This window comes from Pteropus vampyrus, unplaced genomic scaffold (genome assembly GCF_000151845.1).
Source record: "Pteropus vampyrus isolate Shadow unplaced genomic scaffold, Pvam_2.0 Scaffold139, whole genome shotgun sequence".
Taxonomy (NCBI): Eukaryota; Metazoa; Chordata; class Mammalia; order Chiroptera; family Pteropodidae; genus Pteropus; species Pteropus vampyrus.
In genome coordinates this window covers 970,459-991,093 of record NW_011888920.1, presented here as the reverse complement: position 1 = coordinate 991,093, position 20,635 = coordinate 970,459, and the positions used below count along the sequence as shown (strand labels likewise).

At 36.8% G+C, this 20,635-nt stretch overlaps 2 protein-coding genes across 3 annotated transcripts in view; one reads left to right on the top strand and one right to left on the bottom strand.

Moving 5' to 3' along the window:
* PDGFD (platelet derived growth factor D) overlaps nucleotides 1-20,635 on the top strand; it is a 230,860-nt gene that overhangs the window by 105,479 nt on the left and 104,746 nt on the right. The window lies entirely within an intron of this gene.
* Nucleotides 11,993-13,198, bottom strand: DDI1 (DNA damage inducible 1 homolog 1). Its single transcript, XM_011368110.1, has one exon. It carries the CDS (start codon nucleotides 13,196-13,198, stop codon nucleotides 11,993-11,995), a length of 1,206 nt encoding a protein of 401 aa, XP_011366412.1.

The following is a 20,635-nucleotide window of genomic DNA, read 5'->3' as shown; positions in this document are numbered from 1 at the left end:
AGTTTACTTTGGGAGTGATAATGTTTTGGAGCTCAATAGATTTGGTGGTTGCATCACATTGTGAAAGTATTAATTGCCACTGAATTGTTCAGTAAAAAATGTTTAATTTTATGTTATGTAAGTTTTATCTCGATACAAAAATACTAAAAATGTTTAATTTTTTGAAAAGTCAAAAAAAAAACCCACATTGACTATTTGTATGTTTTTACTATATTTGATAACGTTCTACAGATGAAGCAGTAGTGTTTATTATATCTGCAGGCGTTCAAATAAATTTATTGAATTTATTTTATTCAATAAATTTCCTTAATAAAACAGTTTGAGAACTGTGTAATCAGTTTTTTTTTTTCTTTAGGACTCGCCATTCTGCCGTTTAAGATTTTCACTAGAATTTTTCCCATCTGTCTGTGTTAGCTCACTTTGTAATTGCCTGCCTTGACTTTTAAGTCTTCCCAGGAAGCTCTGTATTCGTTTCTACTTAAGTTATTACTGTGATGTTGGAAGTTTGCACTTGGAATAACTCCCACAGTGCAATCATTTTCGAAAATCCATCCGCACTCTAGTCTTCCTCTTGCACACCATTAATGAAGGTGTCAACTAGAAAGGTCACTAACAGCAATGCCTGCAGAACCCCACTGATCATTTGAGTAGAATTTGATATATTGCTTTTAATAATTGCCCTGTCCTTGTCAACTGATTCTCAGTTCATGTTGGGGGCCTTATGGTCAATGCAATTAAAATTAATTTGTGTCATTTTTTGGTAGTGAGATGTTATGTAACACCATACTGGTGATATCTGAGCACTAAACTTTCTTTGCTACTCTTGGGCGCTATTGCTGTCAGCATTTCTTTTTAATTATTATGATAGTGACAACAGTTTCCTTAATAAAAGAGGGCTGATTTTTCATCTCTGGATCACCCTGTGCTGGCTCTTCCTCTTTCTGGCTGTAATCTGTGGACTATTTCGCTGCTCATTAGTACCTCGAAGGCCTGAGGAAATAACGAGGAATTCAACTTCTGTTCATTTTGCCTGGTTAGCAACATATTTTCAGTCTAAAAAAATGCTTTTGGGGATGAAGGCAAGGATAGTTGTGAATTAAATGGATATAAGGTTTATCCCTCAGTGTAAACTAGCTTCTCCTGACATCAACACATGAGGTTACAATTAGTGTCTTAGGGTTGGGAGGGTGGTTGATGTGATCCTTTGTTCAGTGTCACCAGGGATGGGCACTGCTGGAGATTTAAGAGGAACAGTCATTTGTCTTATAGGATTATTCTATACAGTGAAGGACATGGAGCATCCTGGTACCTGGACTTCTAAATGCCAGTAATCTCCAGGACAACCCAAAGTACCCCACACATTTTGAGGTGTCTCCAAGTGGTACAGATCTACAACCTTCTCGCTCTACTTGATGAGCAAACTGAGGGCCAGAGAGGTTTGGTGCCTTGCCTAAAGGCATATATGCAGTAAGTGGCAAAATTGGTGCTTTTAATGCTAGAACCAAAATATCCACTTTCCTTGTCCACTTTCTAGCATAGCTAGTTTCATTTAAAATATTTAACCTAAAATCTTAAGTGGATCCTCAGTATTGGTCTGAAATTCAATTAACTTTCCTACTCAGTTTACTCTTTTACACTCTAAAATGACTATTGTATACCTTCTTCTTACTCCTTAGTCCTTCAACACTCCCCATTTTTATCTCACTCTTAGTTTGTGCCTTTGCTTCTTATTTCACTGTGAATATAGAAGATGGAAACTAGCTCATCTTTACACTGTTGGATCTGCCAGGCTCGCTACATTTATACTCATATGCTCTGCTTGCTTTGCTCTTATAAGCAGTGAAGTCTTTCTGCTCCTAGGGCCCGATTCCTCCCTTATGCACAAGGACTGTGCTTCTTGAGTTATCCTTGTTCTCTTGTTTCTTTGGTCTCTCCCTCCCACTGGGATCGTTCTCATCAACATACAAACATAGTAAAAGAAATGCTGTCACAGCCCTTCACTTATCTACTATGGTGCTTCTCGGCTTCCCAGCAATAACTAATTCTTTCCTGAGAGAGGTGTTCATACTTGCTCCCTCCACCTTCTTCACTCCAATTCTCAGCCTCCTCACACTAAGCTCTTGTTTTCCATCACACCCACAAAGCCACGCTGGTCAAAATTACCAAAAACCCCCATCTTGCAAATCCAGCCGCAACTTCTCAGCGCTCTTCCTAACCTGCTGGTGGTATTGACCACACCATTCTTCAAGAAATGTTTTCTTCATTTGGTTTCTTAGACATGTTTTTGTTTATATTTTCCTCCTATCCATTGGTTTCTCTTTCTGAGGCTCCTTTGCTGGCTCCTCCTCCTCTGCTCAGCCTGAAGATACTGCACTTCTTAAGGGCCCAGAGAAAGCTTTCAAAAATAAATCGAATGTCTCTCCCTTCCTTGAAACCCCTTAAATGGCTTTCCATGACACTTAGAATGAAATCCAAACCTTTTATTTAGAACCACAAGGCCTTGCCTAATCTAACCCCTTCTAGATTACTCCCTCGCTCTGCCCTAACCACTGGCCTTCCTACTCTTCCTTGACACTCCTAGTTTGTTTCTGCCTCAGGGTCGTTACATTGGCTGTTCCTTCTGAAATGCCCTCTGCCTGGATTTCCTCAAGCATTCCTCTCTCTCACCATCCAGGTTTCTCCTCAAAAATCATCTGTTCAGAGAGACCTTCCCTGATTTTTTGAAGTAGTATGCTCTGCTCCTCCATCACTTTCTATTCTCCTTACAGGGCTTTATTCATGTGTATCTCTATTTGATATGTAGGTATTTATTTGCTATTATTGAAGGGCAACATAATTACGCATAAACTCTAGATCCCGAATTGCTGGATGCAGCCACTTAATAGTTCTGTGACCTTTACTACTTAGCCTCTTTGTTCCTGTGTCCTAACCTTTAAAATGGGGATATTGTTTAATTCTGATAGATTGTTATAAAGATAAAATGATTTAAAATGTATAACATGCTTAGAATAAATGACTCGCCTAGTAAGTGCTATGTAAATGATAGATAGTATTATTTTTTTATCATTGTTTGAAACTTCCATTAGAAAATAAACCTCAAGAGGAAAATTACTTTGTCATTCTTGTGTACCGCTATTTTTATAACTCCTAAAGCAGTAGCAGTGCCTAGTGCATTGTTGGCTCTCAATATATAGTTATCTAATAAACAAATGATTAATTTGCCACTAATTGGACTGATATCTCAGCATAGTCTCAATTTATTTTTTATGTTGACTGAAAACAAAGTAGCTTTGAGAATGCCTGTATCAATACAAAGGTTAGTTTTTCAGGAGCTAAAAGTGACTTAGAATGCTTGTAAAATACGACTCACATCTGCCTACTTATCATTAGGGTTTCGGCAGCTTTCCAATTAGGTTGGTTTGTGTTAAGACCTTTCTGGTTACACAGATGCCATAGAGGGAACAAGGATGAACTAATGATAAGTTAAAAAAAAAAAAAAAAACTAGCTCTATTCATTCAAGGAAAAAGATAGAAAAATAAATGAGTAACAGAATTGGTGTTCTAACATTTAGCTTTTACCTGTTTGCTCCTATCAATTTTTAAATGTTCTTAAGAAATTTGTCCCTTAATATTTTCTATTTAGAGTTGTATTTTCTACCGAGTTGGTCAGATTCCTCTGGGTCAGTTATGCCACCCTCAAAATGAAGACAGGTTCTCCTAGGAATAGAGCTTTCAAATGCCTCTGTTTTTAAAAGTATCAAGTTATTAAAATATAGCCAAATAAGATATGGAAAATATTCCTATAAAAGAAATACAGGTTTTTACTGATGCGATATTACATATGGAGTCCTGGAATCTCTATAGTCCTCTAAAAAATGTTTAGATTATTTATTTGTATCTTGGTAGTCTAAAATAAGTCAGCTTCTTAGTCACTGTCAAATTTACTTTTGACATAATGCCTTTAATCTGACCAATCACCTTCCCCAGTTCCTTATAGCATCTCAACTAAAGAATCATGAATCACTAACCCATTCTCTGAACTTCCTGTAGGACTTAAAACTCACAAATTTAATTGGCTGCCAAATTTTTAGACCTTCACAAAACTATGGAAAGTTATAGTGCAAATGGAAATTTGAAACTTCTACATGTGCTGTTATAGCACTTAGCTACAACCTGAAATAAGTTTGGGATGTTTTTCAAAAGCAGAAAGAATTTAAAAGTATATTCTTACTATTCTTGGGATTTTGGCTAAGACACTTAAAGTAAAAAATGATTTAACCTGAATCACCGAAAGCAGTTGGAGAGCATGGGAAGGTTTTGCGTTTTTCACAAAACTTAAACCGATTTCTTACTTATCGACCACTTAGAGAAAAAGAGCAAGCACAATTTTAGTTTTTTGGATTCACAAAGACACTTCCAGCCCAGACTTGAGCCATTCATTATACAATGAGGCTTTGACATTAGAGACCTTGCCATATGGGGACATAAACTGCTATAGCTTATGGCAGATCAATGAGATTGGTTTCTGTCAATTCCTTCTTTGGAGAACAAGTGATGGCAGTTGGCAGTGTTTGAACAGCGAATATCTTCGTTTTACTCTAACTGCCCATCTGTTGCTTTAACTTTATGCAATTATTTCTGATTGAATGAAGCTTATAGCACCAGCTCCCGTATGTTTATCTAAAAGTTTTCTTAATCTCATTTAATTCTAAATTCTTGATGAGATGGGCTAAAAGTGAAGTTATTAAGCAGTGAACTGATAAGAAAAGTAGTCTTTCATATGTTTCTGATGTTCCATTGATGTCATTAGTTTCTTCATGCTACCCTCCCTCAATTCTATGGAAGCTACTATTGTTGTTACCAGTTCAAGGGTCGTGAGCCCGACGCTTCAAAGTCCAATATTCGAAATGTCAGAGTACGGAATAAGGAAAGGTTTATTGATCGAGAAGGCCCTAGCTCTAGAAGATAAGGAGATTTAATGCTTCCACAGATTCATCTTATGAGTGCCCCCAATTCGGGCATCTTTTATGTCAGGGGAAGAGAGGAAGGGTGGGGCAAGAGATGGGTGAGGACCACTGGACAGCTAGGTGCAGACTAGGATCCAAGAAAGAGTGCAAAATCTTTAAATCTCATTGTTCCCCTTGGTCAGTCTGTTGACCTCCACTGATCTGAGTCTGATCTTGAGGCTCCTGTAAATCTTTGCTAAACAGTCAATATTTTGTATTTATTTCCCCACCTCGTTAAGAGAGACACCTTCTGAGAAGGGGCTGTTTTTGCAAAACACTCAAGTCTCAAGCAAAATGTTTCTACTTAATTAGCATATCAATAGCACTAGCTATTAGCCTGAAGGCCAAAGGTGAAAGGCAGGCTGGGATTAGAGTAGAGTCTGGGAGAGGAGCATTTCACTCAGTTATGTTGTCACAGGTTTTACAGTCCTTCACTTTGCCATTTTGTTTTACTTCAAAATATTTGACACACTGGACGTTAGGGGCTGGCCTGTTTTTCCTTAGAACCTTCTCAGATCTCTGCTCCCATGGCAACATCATAATCCGGTTATATCTCCCTCTTCTTACCTTCCAGCAGCCTGACTCTGCACAGCTTTGCACTGAAGAATCAGGGGCCCTCCATGTTTCCTTCATTCCTCAATCATATGCTCAGCAAAGCTGTTGCTTCTGGGTATCATCTGCAGTCTATAAGCGCAACTCTTTATCAAAAACCTGCTTGTCTTTTACTGCTTCCCATCGTGTAATCCTACCTTCCATCCTCTTCATTGCATCTTGACCTTCCAACAGCTCCATGACAACATAAAATAAAAGTGAAGGTAACGTAATTACTTATTTGTGCTGCTTTCTGACGTTTCTGCTCCTTTGTTCAAGTATTTTCCTAAAATGTCAAAACCTAGGATTTACTTAAAGACTTAAACTCAATCTATCAGTGCTTTTTCGGGCTAATCCAAGTTTATAGATAATTGAAATATTTATTTTTAGTACCCCACAACCCCATTTTCTAAGGTAAATTTCTATTTTATTTTTTTAATTGCATAAATATATACCACTTCCAAGGAGTATTGAAAATTAAAGCAGTTTTATCAACTTTAGTTATACTGTAGATTATGTTGAAAAAAAACTATAGGGTTCATTCATTAAATTATTTTAGCGTTTCTTTTTAAATGTGGTTTTCTTATAATTTTTTAGATGGTTAACTTCAGCCTAGAAATATGTGATGAATAAGTTTAAATGGGGTTATTTCTCCTATGTGAAATAGATTGGGACATTCTACTTTCAATATTTGGTCATATACTGAAACTTGCATCATTGATCATTCAGGCCTATTACATTTGCAGCTTGTTTAAAGCTGCCCACAGCATGTCTATGTGCTTTAAATTAAAAATCTACTTCTAACATTTTAGGGTGACCAACTGTTCCAGTTTGCCTAGGACTGATGGAGTTGCCAGGACACTGGGCTATCAGTTTTAAAACCAGAACAAGCTCAGAAAAACTGGGATGACTTGGCACTGCAAATACTAGTTAAATTACCCTGAAAATTGACAACTGTATCAGATTAAAAACACCTTAAGGGTTTATTTCTTAGGTCACTTACATTTAAATCTGTACAAGTAATTATCAGTCATGTTGTTAACCAAGAACATATTTATTCTAATTATACAAAGATAATCTTACTATGTAGATATTTCGTTTTATCTTATATATTTTATATGAAAACTAAGTTAAACAAAACTCCACACTTTCTCTATGTCAGCTTATTAATAACATGGAACTTTGTCCATTTTCTCATTTATCTTATTAAGATAAATAAGATATTTATCTTATATATTATTTATTATTTCTCATTTTCTCATTAATCTTATTTATTAAGTAGGTACTGCTGGCCTGACATAAATAGTAAGGACTAAAAATATAACTCTGAACAAGAGTATGACCACTCCAGAAAGGCCCAACACTTATTAGATTTTTATTAGTAATTTTGGGCCCCATTCCAGGTTTTCCAGATGCCCAAACGTTTATATAATTGCCATCTGGTTGGTATTTTGTTGTCCATGAGAACCCTTTTTTTTTTTTTAATCCCCTAGAGTTTAAGTATGTGACAAATGTCCTATCAAATTGATTGTCTCTAGTAGTTATTTCTTATACCAGTATTACTGGTTGTCCAGCCATAGTGCAGATCTCAAACTCTTTCCATTTATTTTGTGAGGGAAGTATTTGTTTACAATTGCTGAACTATGCTCCCAATTTAAGCCCATAAGAGGAAACAGCTTAAGCATGGTGCCACTGTAGGTCAAGGCAGAAACAGACCACAAACTTCACCTTTAAGTTTAGCCTGAGAATATGGGATATGCGAACTCTAGTTTGGTTAGTTTCAAAGGGATCTTGAATGACTCATCTTTGAGAAAGTGACAGATTCTCCTATATGCCTGGCTGCAGCTCATAGTACCAGTCGAGCACTAGAAAATTGTTGCTGCATTAAGAAAATTCAGCACCTAAAACAATGCCTGACATATTATAGATGCTCAATAAAATTTTGTCCAATATATCGTGCAGTGTTGAAGCTAGCATCTCAAATGGGAAGCATGAGTTAATTCCCCTGAACTTATATTCTATAGCATTTCATGATATAACACGGAATTAAATATTATTTCTGAACTGTTTACATTGTATTTTTTCTAGTTTTTCTAACTGGACCTTTAAGTTTTTTAAAAGAAAAGACTATAACTTACATTTTCTTGTCTCTCTGCATGACATAGGACAGTGACAAGACTCTTGAAAAAGTGTATTGAATGCAAACCACTGATACTTTTTGACTGATAAACTAACTGAATCCCTAGATATGACATGAGTTTAGAAGGAGAACATATGAATTAATGTAATTTTAAATTAATTTCCCTCTTTATCTCAAGGGGTCCTTGTCGTAAAGTGCTGGTAGAGATTTTAGAATGGTGATTGCTGTTATAGGGTAAGAATTTGATAGATTTAAGTGATTACCTGGAATATGCTTATGTTGGTAATCATCTATTTTATGTGGAAACAGCATCAATAAATATATCAGTTAACAGAAGGAAAAGATACACTTCACCTTCATCTGGAGCAGGCCCATGTCGTCTCCTGTGAGCTTTAACAAGGGAGAAATTATTATGTGATCTTTCTGACGATGTTCTTAAAATAAGCCTTACTGATTAAAAGTATAGAAAACTTGGATTCATTAAAGTCTTTCTCAAAAAAAAAAAAAAAAAAAAGAGAGAGAGAGAGAGAAAGCAATCATCAGAACACAAACAGTGCAGTGACAAGAAACAAAGCTACTCCCAGGTGTGCCCATCTCAACAGCCTGTTAAATGGAACCTGTGAGGAAATCACAGAAGGCACAGCAGGACTGCAAACCCCAATTTTCTGATAACAGACCCTTAGAAATTCTGAGATGTAACAGACAGACCCAGACATGCAAAAGCAAGCTTGACTTAGGCGCTCAAGTGAAAATAATTTTGTTTTTAGGTAACTTGACAATGATGAATAAAGTGTTGTGGGATGGTAGCTAATCCTTCATCTCATTCCCTACGCATTTTATAAAACAGCTTTAAACCCAGAGAGAATTGATTAAAGTAACCCAAGCTTTTAGGTTTCTTTTACTTTGTATCCCTTTCTCCTCTACTTCTCTTTACCATTGTTCCTCTTCTTTGGTTTTCCAGGCCACTGTTAACCTCAAAGAATGTTCCCATTGATTATTAACATCTTCACCAACAGTTTCCTGTGTGAATCCCAGATCACTCTCCTATTATTTACTCAAGTGTTTCTCTATGGAATGTTGGAAGTCAGCAAATGGCCCTCTTAGAGAAGAGCAGTGTTCTCTCAAAAAGGCAACATTTAGTACCTGCAGTGAAGATAAATTCATATATGCAGACATCCATTTGTCTTTTTCTCTTTAGTAGAGTGGATTATCCCCTAGAAACAAGATAAATTTTGTGACCTAGTATTTTAAGAAGTTAAAATTATATGCTCTACTAAATCTCAAACATCAGTCTTCTTGTTTAACTGCAGCAGAATACATTACTGTAGTTTAGAAATACATGCTAATCAGTAATAATAACTTTCTTTTGAGTAAGATGGGTATTTAAATAGGCTTTAAGTGAAACCAAGGATTTAATGTTTTGTTTTGTTTTTTTAAATGGCTTGTTATTTTCATTATGCAGTCTATTTCATCGTGATTTCTAATGAGAAGAAAGAAAATGAAGTTATGTTCATCATTTTCCAGGTAGTGAATTTTCAATAGTGGATACTTATAAATTGTATATTAGCAACCTGAACTTTCAGAGGAGAGTGTTTTTTTTCCAGCATCAGTGGTAGTCATTTTAGACACATTGAAAGTGCATTTTACTGGCTTTTTTCTTATTTTAAAAATAACTCCTAAATTAAAATTCATTCCTTTATTTGTACATATTACTAATTTCATGTCTACTCTTTTTGTTCTTAGTCGATGGCAAGATTGTCTCTTACCCCTACTGGGTTGTGATCAACCTCGTGGTCTAAAACTGGAACTTAATTCATTCCCATGTTTATAAAATCCTGGCTCGGTGCTCATTACAGGGGTGTTCAATAAGTAATCGTTGAGTGTATTCTGATTACTGCTGCTGTGTTGTCATTTTCAGTGAAAGGATCTTGGTAGTTTCCATAAAATAAAATTTGCCACAAGTCTCTGGAATTAAAACGTGTCAGGTAAAGAAGGTTATAAAGCGAAAAAAAACTTGACATTCGAAAGCAAAGACTTGAATTGGGCAACCTGGTAGGTGAGTCATGTTTTCAAATTGTAGATCAGGATACTTTTGTGGGATACAGTTAGTGGGACATGTCTAACATATTTTGAAAATAATAAAGCATAATTTTTCAAAGAAATATACTAGGAAAAGATAAAACATTTCCTGTTATTTTAGATGTGTGCACATTTATGTGTGTGTGTGTGTGAGAGAGAGAGAGAGAGAGAGAGAGAGAGAGAAAGAGAGGGAGAGAGAGGGAGAGATGTGATACGATGTGATGTGAAACTGGGTCACAGTCTAAAATATAGATTGATGTAAAAAACAAGTTAAAACAGATACTAAGCTAGTGGATATTTCAGTGCTTCCTGATTCTGAGCCTTGAATCTCCCATCTGTAAAATGTGGTTAATGATAACTATTTTGGTACTAATATATGTGAGGCTGGTTTTAGCATACCAAGTCCAGTAGAAGATTTTAAGGAGTTCGTATATTTTTATCTGCGAAGGTATCCATGCATTTATCAGTTCCCATCAATTCACAAGCATTTAATTGCTTATTCTTGACTTGGCTCTAAACTTATTTATTTTGTTAATTACATTTGTCCCGAATACTTAATTAGAAACAAAAATAGAAAAGAAGTCTCCATTGGTCATTTTTAGCAGTTCCGCTACATTAAGCCTTGATGCAAATGTAGAATATGAGCATAGGAAAACCTATAAGAAAAAGGAAAACTGAGAGGTGAGCTGATGATGACTGCGGGGGAAAAGGTGACTCTTTGGGAAGAAGATGATTAATCTCACCAATAAGCAGATCCAGAAAGGGATATGAAGGGATATGGTGACTATAGGGAAAGTTTGTTTTGTTTTGTTTTCTCTAGCCTTTGAGAATGTTTTGAGTGGCTTTAGATCTTTTTGAGAAAATAGAAAAACTTAAAAGATATCGTAGATCGTAATATAATCTTTGTACTTGAAAATTGCTCTCCCCTGAGACAATTTATAGATGAGGAATCTGAGCTGTATAATATGTGAACTGATTTGCCTAAATTAATAGAGAGCTGGAATCAGAACATGTATTTGTTCACTTTGAATCCATCGCTCTTTCTAATATCAGTCTTGATGGTTATTGCCCTGAAACATTTTCCCTGATGGCCTCAGGCAGCTGAACCTTTTCTCTCATGTGTCTTAGCCATGGGTTGAAATTAAGTCTGGGGTCTTCTGTTTCCCACTATCATTGGAGAGTAGCTTTGTCAGAGGAATGATAGAGCTGGATGAGGCCTTAGAGATCTTCTCATTCAAAAGTTTTCAAATGTTATTTTAACAGCGAAACCTTTTTTTTTTTGTTTCAAACAATATTTGTGTGGCAGTGTAATATGGAAAGCAGACTTTTAAAAATAATCTAGTTGAAATGAGTATTAAGGGACCTGGACCACTGCTTGCCCCTACCTCCCACTTCCACCATAATAAAACCACTATGCTCCCAAGAAGCACCATTATTTAAAAAACAAAAAAACAACTACTTAATTGGCTTCATTTTACAACCAGGGTTTCTCTGAATGCAAAGGAAGAGTAAATTATTTAAGCTATCCTAGGAGAAAAATCTACTTTCTCAAATATGCTAAAAATAGCCTTGAGGGGTGGATTGCAGTGAACATGACTCCAAGGAAGTCCAAGGGAAGGTATAAAATATGAGGAAATCAGTCCTTATGCTGTCTAAAACAGACATTAATAAGTATTAGAGTCTAATTGACCCCACATTTCTAATAACTTTCCCAAAGAACACAAAGCTTGTAAAAATAGATATATTTCTCTGAAACAAATAATTGTTAGTGCTGATTTGAAACAGTTTTATGTAGATGCCTTGTGGGGTCTGCAGCAAAGCTTTATTTCAGCGAATTCTGCAAAACAGTGACTGGTTTGGACAAGCTGCCCTGTAATCTGATAGGACAGTGTCTCTAAAGGAATAGGCTGCTTTTCCTTTTATTGATTATCTGGAAGTCAGTCGAAGCCTCAAGAGCCTTCCCAGGATGAGGTTCAGTGATCTATGGGTAAGGGAAATGGAAGAGGGGCCAAGACCAGGCAATCACAATTTACATGGCTATAGATCTGAGAACTTGGTCCAAGGCCAGGTTTAGTTGTTACTGATGTTTTTAATGATTACATTGCCAGTGAGCTCCTGTCTTAGAATTTCCCGGAACCTGAGACTCCTTCAGTTTGGTGGCCTATTATATCCTGTTTCAACGCTTTTTTCGTCCTGAGTCCATGACAGAATATTTAACAGCATCTGCTACTTCCTTGTCTGAAGACTCTCGCCCAGTACCACTTACCAGCTTAGCACATGGGGGTAACTCTCCCTCAGGAAGAAAGTGAGTCTGTGTGCCCGTAGTGCCAATCACCAGCACATTTTTCTTCAAGTCAATGGAACACTGATGTCTCCGGAGTATATCTAGCCCTAGAAGCATGTCCATGGGCTGCTCTTCAAGGATAGAGAAAGAGCATTGTAAGAAATCGCCTTCGATTTGAATCTGAGCTAGATGAACTCGGCCAATAATTCTCTGTGTACCCACTCCTTTAGCAATCCCAGCCCATCTTTGGTCCACCAGCCGTATTATATTACATCTCTCAGCACAAGCTTGGCTCATAATGGTCATCTGGGCACCTGAATCAACAAAAGCTTTCAAAGGATGTCCATTCACTTTGCAGTTGATATAGAGCATGGCCACTTGTCCGAAACTCTCTGGAGCCTCTTCCATGGCTATGTTCATGTTTTCCTCAATGTTTTGCTGTCGAATTTCTTCTTCTATTTTGGCCTGAGCTTCCAAATCAAATGGGTCAGCGGAGTAGAGATGAAGCCTCTCTTGCTCTTTCAGGGCGTTTTCCCTTTGCTGCTCCATCAGGACCTGAGAAAATGTCTCAAGGTTTCCACTGAGCAGGGCTTCTGCCAAGGGGGGGTTGCGTTCCTTCAGCAGGGACAGATCGTGGGGATTGGAGAGCAGCATACTTCGAATCAAAGCGGGGCTGTCTAGACCCTCAGCAGATGTCATCTTCTCTCCAGAGCCTAAGCCACGGGACTGCTGGGCCGATTGTGCACGCTGATGCTGCTGGTGGTGGTGTGGCTGCCGTGCGCTGGATGTCCCAGGCATGGCTATCCCATTGAAATCTATTTGAGGCAGGCTTGATGTTCGTGCTGAAGGCCGAGGTCCCACATTCTCCTTCTGAAGTAAAACTACTACATCACCGTCTTTGAGGCCATAGGAGCCCAGGGAACAGTGATCGTCAGAGAGGAGTCGCTCCATGTAGATGATCTGGATCTCTTCAACAGGGACGCCGGACTCGAGTTCACAAAGGACACGGAAGTTGTGGAGCTCAAAGTCAGGGCTGACCTGGAGGGAGAAAGTCACCTCGGAGAGGTCCCTCCGCACACAGTACACAGTGACCAGCATGGCATGGGCCCAGAAGGGCCAAGTGGGCGGAGGGCATTGGTCGTCCACTGGGTGCTTGGAGCTGGTCTCTGTTAGTGGTTCAGCTTCTCCTCACGACTGGGTACCTTCGTTTAAGTTCATTCACCTCTCAAAGAGGCTCACCAGTGTGAGGGCTGCCTGCCAGCCTCAATGCCTGCTGCCTGGCCCCTTGGAACCTCAAGGCAGCCTGTTGTGCTCCAAAGTCCATTTGTATGTGTGCTGTTTGGAACTTAGAATGGCCAATCCCATAGAAACAACATTACTCCAATCCATTAGGTTCCAAGGTTAGCCCTCCAAAGCCTATTTAACCCATAATATGAAAAAGATTTCAACTCTTCCTAAACAACATATAAACATTCCCTTTGTTCATTTGAGAATTGTAGTCTTTGTACTTTTACTTATTCCCCAAACAGTGGGTGCTTCTTTCCTACATGGAAAGAGTCATGCTATGTGCTTTATATGAGAGAGGTTAGACTTGGTGCCTACCCTTGAGGATTTCACATTCTAGGGAGCAGTCGATGGTGAATGGGTAAACCATAATGCTGGAGAGAAGTGCTTTTGCAGAGACATGTTCAGCATACTAAGGGAACCAATAGCACAGAGGCTGTCGTGGAGACAAGGATGTTGAAGGATGCTGAAGAATGAGCATTGTCCATGTGAAAAATGGTGAGAGTCACTCCAGACAAAAAGAATTGCATGTACAAATGTAAGAATTCGTGACAAGGCCTATCATTTCCTGTGAAAGGTGAAACATTCAATGTAACAGGAGAAATTTATATATGAATTTGAATGGCGGAATATGAAGCTAAAAAAAAATGATTGGATCTAATTTACAAAGTCATATATGAATCTAAGGAATTTAAATATTATCAGTAGGCAAGATTCCTCAAAAAATGTTAAAAAGAAGGGAATAAGAAAAGAAGGAGAAAGGAAAGGAAATGGAAAAGATTTGAAGCAGGTATTTGTGTGTTTTCTTATTTAATTGACTTAAGGGATGAGTTTCTTGTATCTTATGGAGCACATATGGTGGCAGAAGGGACAAGTAGATGCATTCTCAGTGGCTCAAAGAGAGATCTATTGCTAGAATATGAAAATGTAAGGAAGACTGAAGCTGACACTGGAGAGTAAAAGTGTTTCTTGAGTAGAATGGACAGGACGTGTTTACCCGTGTAAACACGTGGAGAGTGTAAAAGAAGGAGTGTATGTGGATAACACAAAGAGTCTCAAAAATGGGAGGCTGGTGAGAGGAATAGGCCATTACCCTGGATGGATGAGTGAGATGAACCTTTGAGGAGACCAATTTGACATCAATTCTGTGTGAAATGCATCAAGATGCCACACTGGAGGCTGGATAGCCTAGCTCCCTGACCCTAGGGCACTGCGCCCAAGTCCACACACACCAGGGGGGAGGCTTGCAGAGTGAGGGTAAAGAGAGCCTTCAGGGCAAATAGTAATTGGGTAGAAATCCTTGAGTACCAGTTCCTTTGCTTTATATTTCAAAAAGTATTTTGCACTGTAAAGAGCTCATGCTTCCCTAGTTTGATCTTCCCAGGTGTATCTAATTATGAACCAAAAGATAGCATCCGGTGCCTGATACCACGCCCCCCGCCCTTGTTTCAAGTTTTGTCAGAATACCTGTATGATTACTTAGAGGAGGATATTACATCAGCCTAAAGAATTGGGGTTTTTTGGCTCCTGTTTCTCATGTGCTTGTCTCAGATGAAAGATTGTATCACATTCATGAGCCTAATTATCATAAAGTTTCCATATTCTTATTCACTTATATTGGAAATGCTGACTAAATACACACGGTGTGTGATGCGTGTGCTAAGTTCTACGGATACACACACGAGTAATGTTAAAATTAGGCTGTGTTCCTAAAAGAGTTCACAGTCTAAAAGAAGACACATGTATAAGCACACATTCAAATCGATGGGTTAAAAAAATACCACGAAAGCTGTCACAGAGTGAGAGAAATTAATACTATCTGGAGAACAAACGAAGAAGATGGTAGGGATTGTCGGTCAGGGAAGGCTTGCAGAAAGAGTCTGGCTTAGAATGGTGACAAGAAGTCCATCACATCGGGGTGGCCAGAATGGAGAAACAAATGCTGGGAAGAGGAAGGCTGGACTTAGAGCCTTTAACTCAAAAGGCAGCACTTCATGATGTACAGGACTTTATGAAATTTAGGGAGGGAAAAAATGTAGCATTTTAAATTTCCTATAGAAAATTATGAATTATTTAGAGTTAATTTTTACTGTCTATAGAGGTGAATGCCCTTTGACCCAAAAATATTGTTAATAAATTTCTTCTGTGGTTCTTAACATCCTGTAAGTTCATCAGAGATCAACGATGGTTTCTCCTGAGTTTGGGAACAGTTATGATGTGAGACATGTCACATATAAATTATTCTGCTATGGAACAGATGAGAAGCCAGTGAGGTTTACATTCCATGTTCCTTCTCCTGATCCCCAATCAGCTTTGGACAGTTTGTTCTTAAAACTTTAATAAATTAAGTAGATAATACTAGGGTTTTTGTTTTTGTGTTCTTAAACAGTGGATTAAGTTATTTTTGTAGAATAAGGTTTTGTTTTGTTTTTTCTTTTGGCAAAGCAAGAATTCAAGGTTCACATCAAAAGAAGCTGTTTCTTTTTTGAATATATTACCATTGCCTTCCTCGATACTGAACACAATTAAGTTCTATGCAGTGTTTTATCATCTTGCTGTAATTCTTTACTTTAGGTAGCATTTTACACTTGAGGGCTTTTTACTAATTTACCCTTTCCTGAGAACAGACATGGAAAGCAAAGAGCTTCAAGGTCTGGCCAGTTAACTTTCATCATTCCACAGATCAAATGATATCGGGATTGGCAGGGACCCTTCGGATTCTCTAGTCCGTCCACCCTTAAACCTCTGTTGCAAAACAGCCTGGAATCTGAAAAGATAAACACAGCCTCCTGGGGATATTTAGAACTTCTGTTTATATTTCATTTGATTCTTTCATTTTACTCAGCATTACTAGTGATTTAACTACCACATATATAATTCTCTTACCTCAAAATTTTAATTAAAAACCCCTTCTGATTATGTAATAAACTTGGGGTCATTGGGAGTACATATAAATACTGCTAAAAATAAAATGTTCTTATACCATAAATCCCTGTTGCACAGACCACAGAGAAATGGGCTCTCTGTGTGCTAATCTAGGTAACTGAAGGTTCTTGAAGCTTTTCTTGAGGAGTCTTTTGTGAAGTATATTCTCTTACTTTCTTCCTTGGTAAGTACAATATAGGAACATAATTGAATCTTTCTTTGATAAGTGAGACTACTGCAAGTTCTCAGGCTATCGCTCGGAAAATCAATTCTCATCGTATAGCCTAAATACCCAGAAAATAGGAAAGATGACACTGATTTTATACTGGCCAAGTAAATAAACCCAAAGTTATTTTTTTAAATAAATCTACAATAAGACCTTTCATAATCTGTCTCTTTATAAGAAGTTAAAGCAGAAAAATAAACCAGATAGTTGATGATTCCACTTAGTATAGTCAGTTGATGTTTAAAGTACTATCTCTTCCTCTTGCTTTACAGAGAAAAATAAATGCCTTTTCTATGAAAAAAAAGAGTAGCTGCATAAATGTCATTATGTAGTACATACAATAATTAAAACATGTTAAGCAAGTGTATCAGCTTGCTGTGTTTGAATTTCTTCCTTTGCGTAACTGATATCACTTTTAAAATAAAGTGTAATTAAGACTTAAGACAATACGTCATTACCTGAGATTTTCAGTGCAACTTAGGAAAGATGCAGAATTTTTAAAACTGTATTCTTAGGTTAAACAACTAATTTCCCCACTGTTCTTCCATTTGCTTTATAATGATACAATAAATTGTTCCAGAACTGTCATAAATAAATAACACTTGTTTCTTTATTACTTAATAGACATTTTTTAAATGCTCTAATGAAAGTTCAAACTTTTATTAGTATGTTTGGTGTTTTCTCATATGAAAAGTTTTATTATTACTTGTCTTTGAAACTTAAACACCATCATAATTCCTCTTAAATAAATACGTAAGCAGATATGTAAGTGAAGAAACTCATAGGACCTAAGAATTTAGTCTGTATGAACCTGCTAGGAACTTAGCTAATAATTTTTCTTCATTGTAAGGAGAGAGAATATGGACAAAAGACACACACACACACACACACACACACACACACGGCACAGGCATCCACACTTGGAAAAAGGAACAAGAAGAGAATGAGCACAGTCAGGACATGTTTTCAATTATTTTGAAAGTGCATTAAAAGGTTATGTCATTTTCTATCAGGGAATATTTTTATGGTGCATTTTATTCATTGCTTTATTTTATAAATTGTTAGTTTTAACATTGTACCATGAAATGAGATGCATTTTAAGTTATATATCGCATGTTGAAAATAATGTAATATAGCATAATCTCTTGATAACTTTTGGTTTTTTAAAAATATGTACTTTCCAAGTCTAAATGCACATATATGTGTATTTACTTATTTTTAAGAAAGTTTGCGGCTACAGTTTTCTGCCTTATGGTCCCCTCACATCTCTTACTGATATAAAAATTACTCTGATCTGTGAGATACATGGCCTGTTATTGAAAGTTTGAAAATTACTTATAATTTGTGAGAGAAATATTTATAAATTAAATAAATTTCACTTAACAAATTAAAAACAGGATAAAAGAGACTTAATGACTTTGTAAATTGACAGTTACTTGTTTCTTATGTACCTTGGAAAAAGAATGTTTTTATCTTTCTATTCCTGCTATGTGGAGAATAACTATATAACACAAAACAGTAATAGTAATGATAATAGAGCCTTGTGTTTTGAATTGAGCTCTGATTGAGGAAAATCATTCAAATCATTTTGTAATGTTTACTCTTATAGTAATTTTTGTATTGTTTACTCTTCTAGTAATCAATTCATTTAAAAAACACTATCACTGTAGTTTACAAATACCAATGTGACCCATTCATAAGTCCAAGTACACTTTAATAACATCAATATAAATTTTCTTTGTCAGAATTTTAATGCTTGTAATCTGCATGAATTCATCATTGCACTTAGGTAACCATATGTGGTCCCAAAAATGAGAAAATTAGCTGTTTCATGAGGCATTAATAATTAATCAATAAAGTATTACCTTTGAGCACCTTCAAGATACCTATCTCTTCTAGGGTAGTTGATAGGAAAGACCTATATTTCTGAGCATATTCCTTAATCTCCAAGCGCAATAGTGTATATTAGACTAAAAAATCAAAACTAGAGGTTTGAAAGTCAGCACCTTTATTAAATTTCTTATACTTTTATTTTAGAAAATGTATCTTTATTTCATTAAAACTATTTGCATGAGACATTTACTCCATTTGTTTTTTGGATGTCAGCTCTCTTATCTATTCAACCTTGAAAATCCAAAGCTCTAACACAGGGACTTGATCATGATGTATAACCAGAAATGTGTGAGCAATTGGCAAAATAACCATAGACCTACTTATTGAATGAAAGTCCATGTAAGAGAGTGGCACTAAAATCCCAGATCTTTATGAGTTCTTTCTCACTGCTGCCAGGAGGTTGCTGCTAAGGTTTGAAACCACTGTTTGTATTCGTTTTGGATTTAGGTCTAATTTTTTTTGTGATTTCTATGCTTTTGTGTTCTATGTTCTTCCAGTATAGTCATTCCTACTGGGAAGTCAGTGGAGAACAATATCATTCTTTGGAAGTGTCTTTGTTTGGTTTCATTAATTTCCCAGAAGTATATATATTTGAAAAGTTATAGATTTGCTTTGTATTTACATGTTTAAGTTTTCTTCCATTTGGAGATGCACTCAGAAACATGTTAATAATTTCTCACAGTAAATATTTAATGACCACTTCCTATGTGCAAGTCAGTGGACTAGGGGCTTTGAGGACTGAAAGATGAACAGAAGCCACTTTCCTCCTTCAAAGAAAGAGATATCTACTAGGGAAGATAAGACTCATGCTCGTGCACTTTGAATTAGTTTACATAATAGAAATGAATAAGAGTAATAATAGATATGTAAATAAAATGCTGTGCTTGCTTAGAAGAGATAATGGTTACTTGTTTGGGGAAGGGAGGGAGTGCAGGGAGTGAATAAGACTATTTGGAATGTTCACTGAGTGAGGCCTGGAAGAATGATTTGATCACGGCCATCGTTAAATTTTACCTACCTGGCTTTGAAGGAACAATTCTTTCCTTGCGGTGTCATACTCCTTCTTCACTCAACTCCTTTCTCCTCACAGAAACATATATTTTACTCTTTGTTATTAATCCCCTGTGGATGCTATAACCCAGTGGATGAGGTTAGGATGGTAGGATGGGTGCAGGGAAGGAACAGTGTAGCCTTCTTAAAAAGCAGTCTCCCCAGCTCCAGTGTTCATACAGGCAACCACACAAGCTCAAACAGAAGGAATGCTCGTGTTTGTTTCTGGTACAGAGACTGATAGTTAAGAGGCAAACTTTAGTTCATGAGGAAAAGCCTATGCAGTGCCCGAATTGAAATCTGTGTAAGTCTTTTTCTCGGTCCCTCTGCATCTGCTTTAGAGTTAATGAACATTCCTTCAAGATTTCGGCATACATTGCCCATCCGTCTCAGCTAATGTTACTCTCTAGCCTATGGAGATGATTTTATTAGAAAATGAGTAGAAGCTGTATTAGGAATTTCCAAAAGTCCTTGTGGTTGCTGTTAATATGAATATATAAAATTAGTGGATATCAGACTTTAATTTTAAAGAAGGTATTGATGGAACTACACACATACCTATGACACAATACAAACTTTCTGAAAGTAAACAGTTTTCATATTATCCACACTCATTCACTTCTGACAGATGAAACTTCTAACTGTAGGGTACAGAGTAATAGCAGGCAGTCCACCTAAACAGAGAGGATCTGATACCTTCAGCCACTGGCCATGCCACCCCAGAAGCCAGTTATATGGCAAATCACTTTATTTATGGTGACAATTTGGGTTAACTATCGTTGCAGCTTGCATGTATATTAGGTTTCTGACAGGAGAGAGGTATAGTGAAAAGATCTCAAATAAATGAAAAAGCCCATTGTACCACAACAACATGGTCAGTTGGATATTTCTTAAATTATATACATGACAGGTGATGTTTCTACAACTCTCATAAAAGACAAAATTTCCAGATTGTTGTTTATACAGCTTTCTCTGTACTATACAGCAGCTGAGTTAATTGATCACCACAGTAATTAGCATGGCTAAAGCCATCTGTCTATAGACTTTAATTGTATTTCAACCCTAAAAATGGGAAACAAAGCATGATAAACAAAAGCTGTATTTAAAAAAAGAAATAGCAAATAAAAGAGAAATCAACTCATCTATTTTTTTTTTTT

Bases quoted from the DNA above. Each gene is read 5' to 3' on its own strand.
- DDI1 (XM_011368110.1), bottom strand. From the start codon at position 13,198: ATGCTGGTCACTGTGTACTGTGTGCGGAGGGACCTCTCCGAGGTGACT.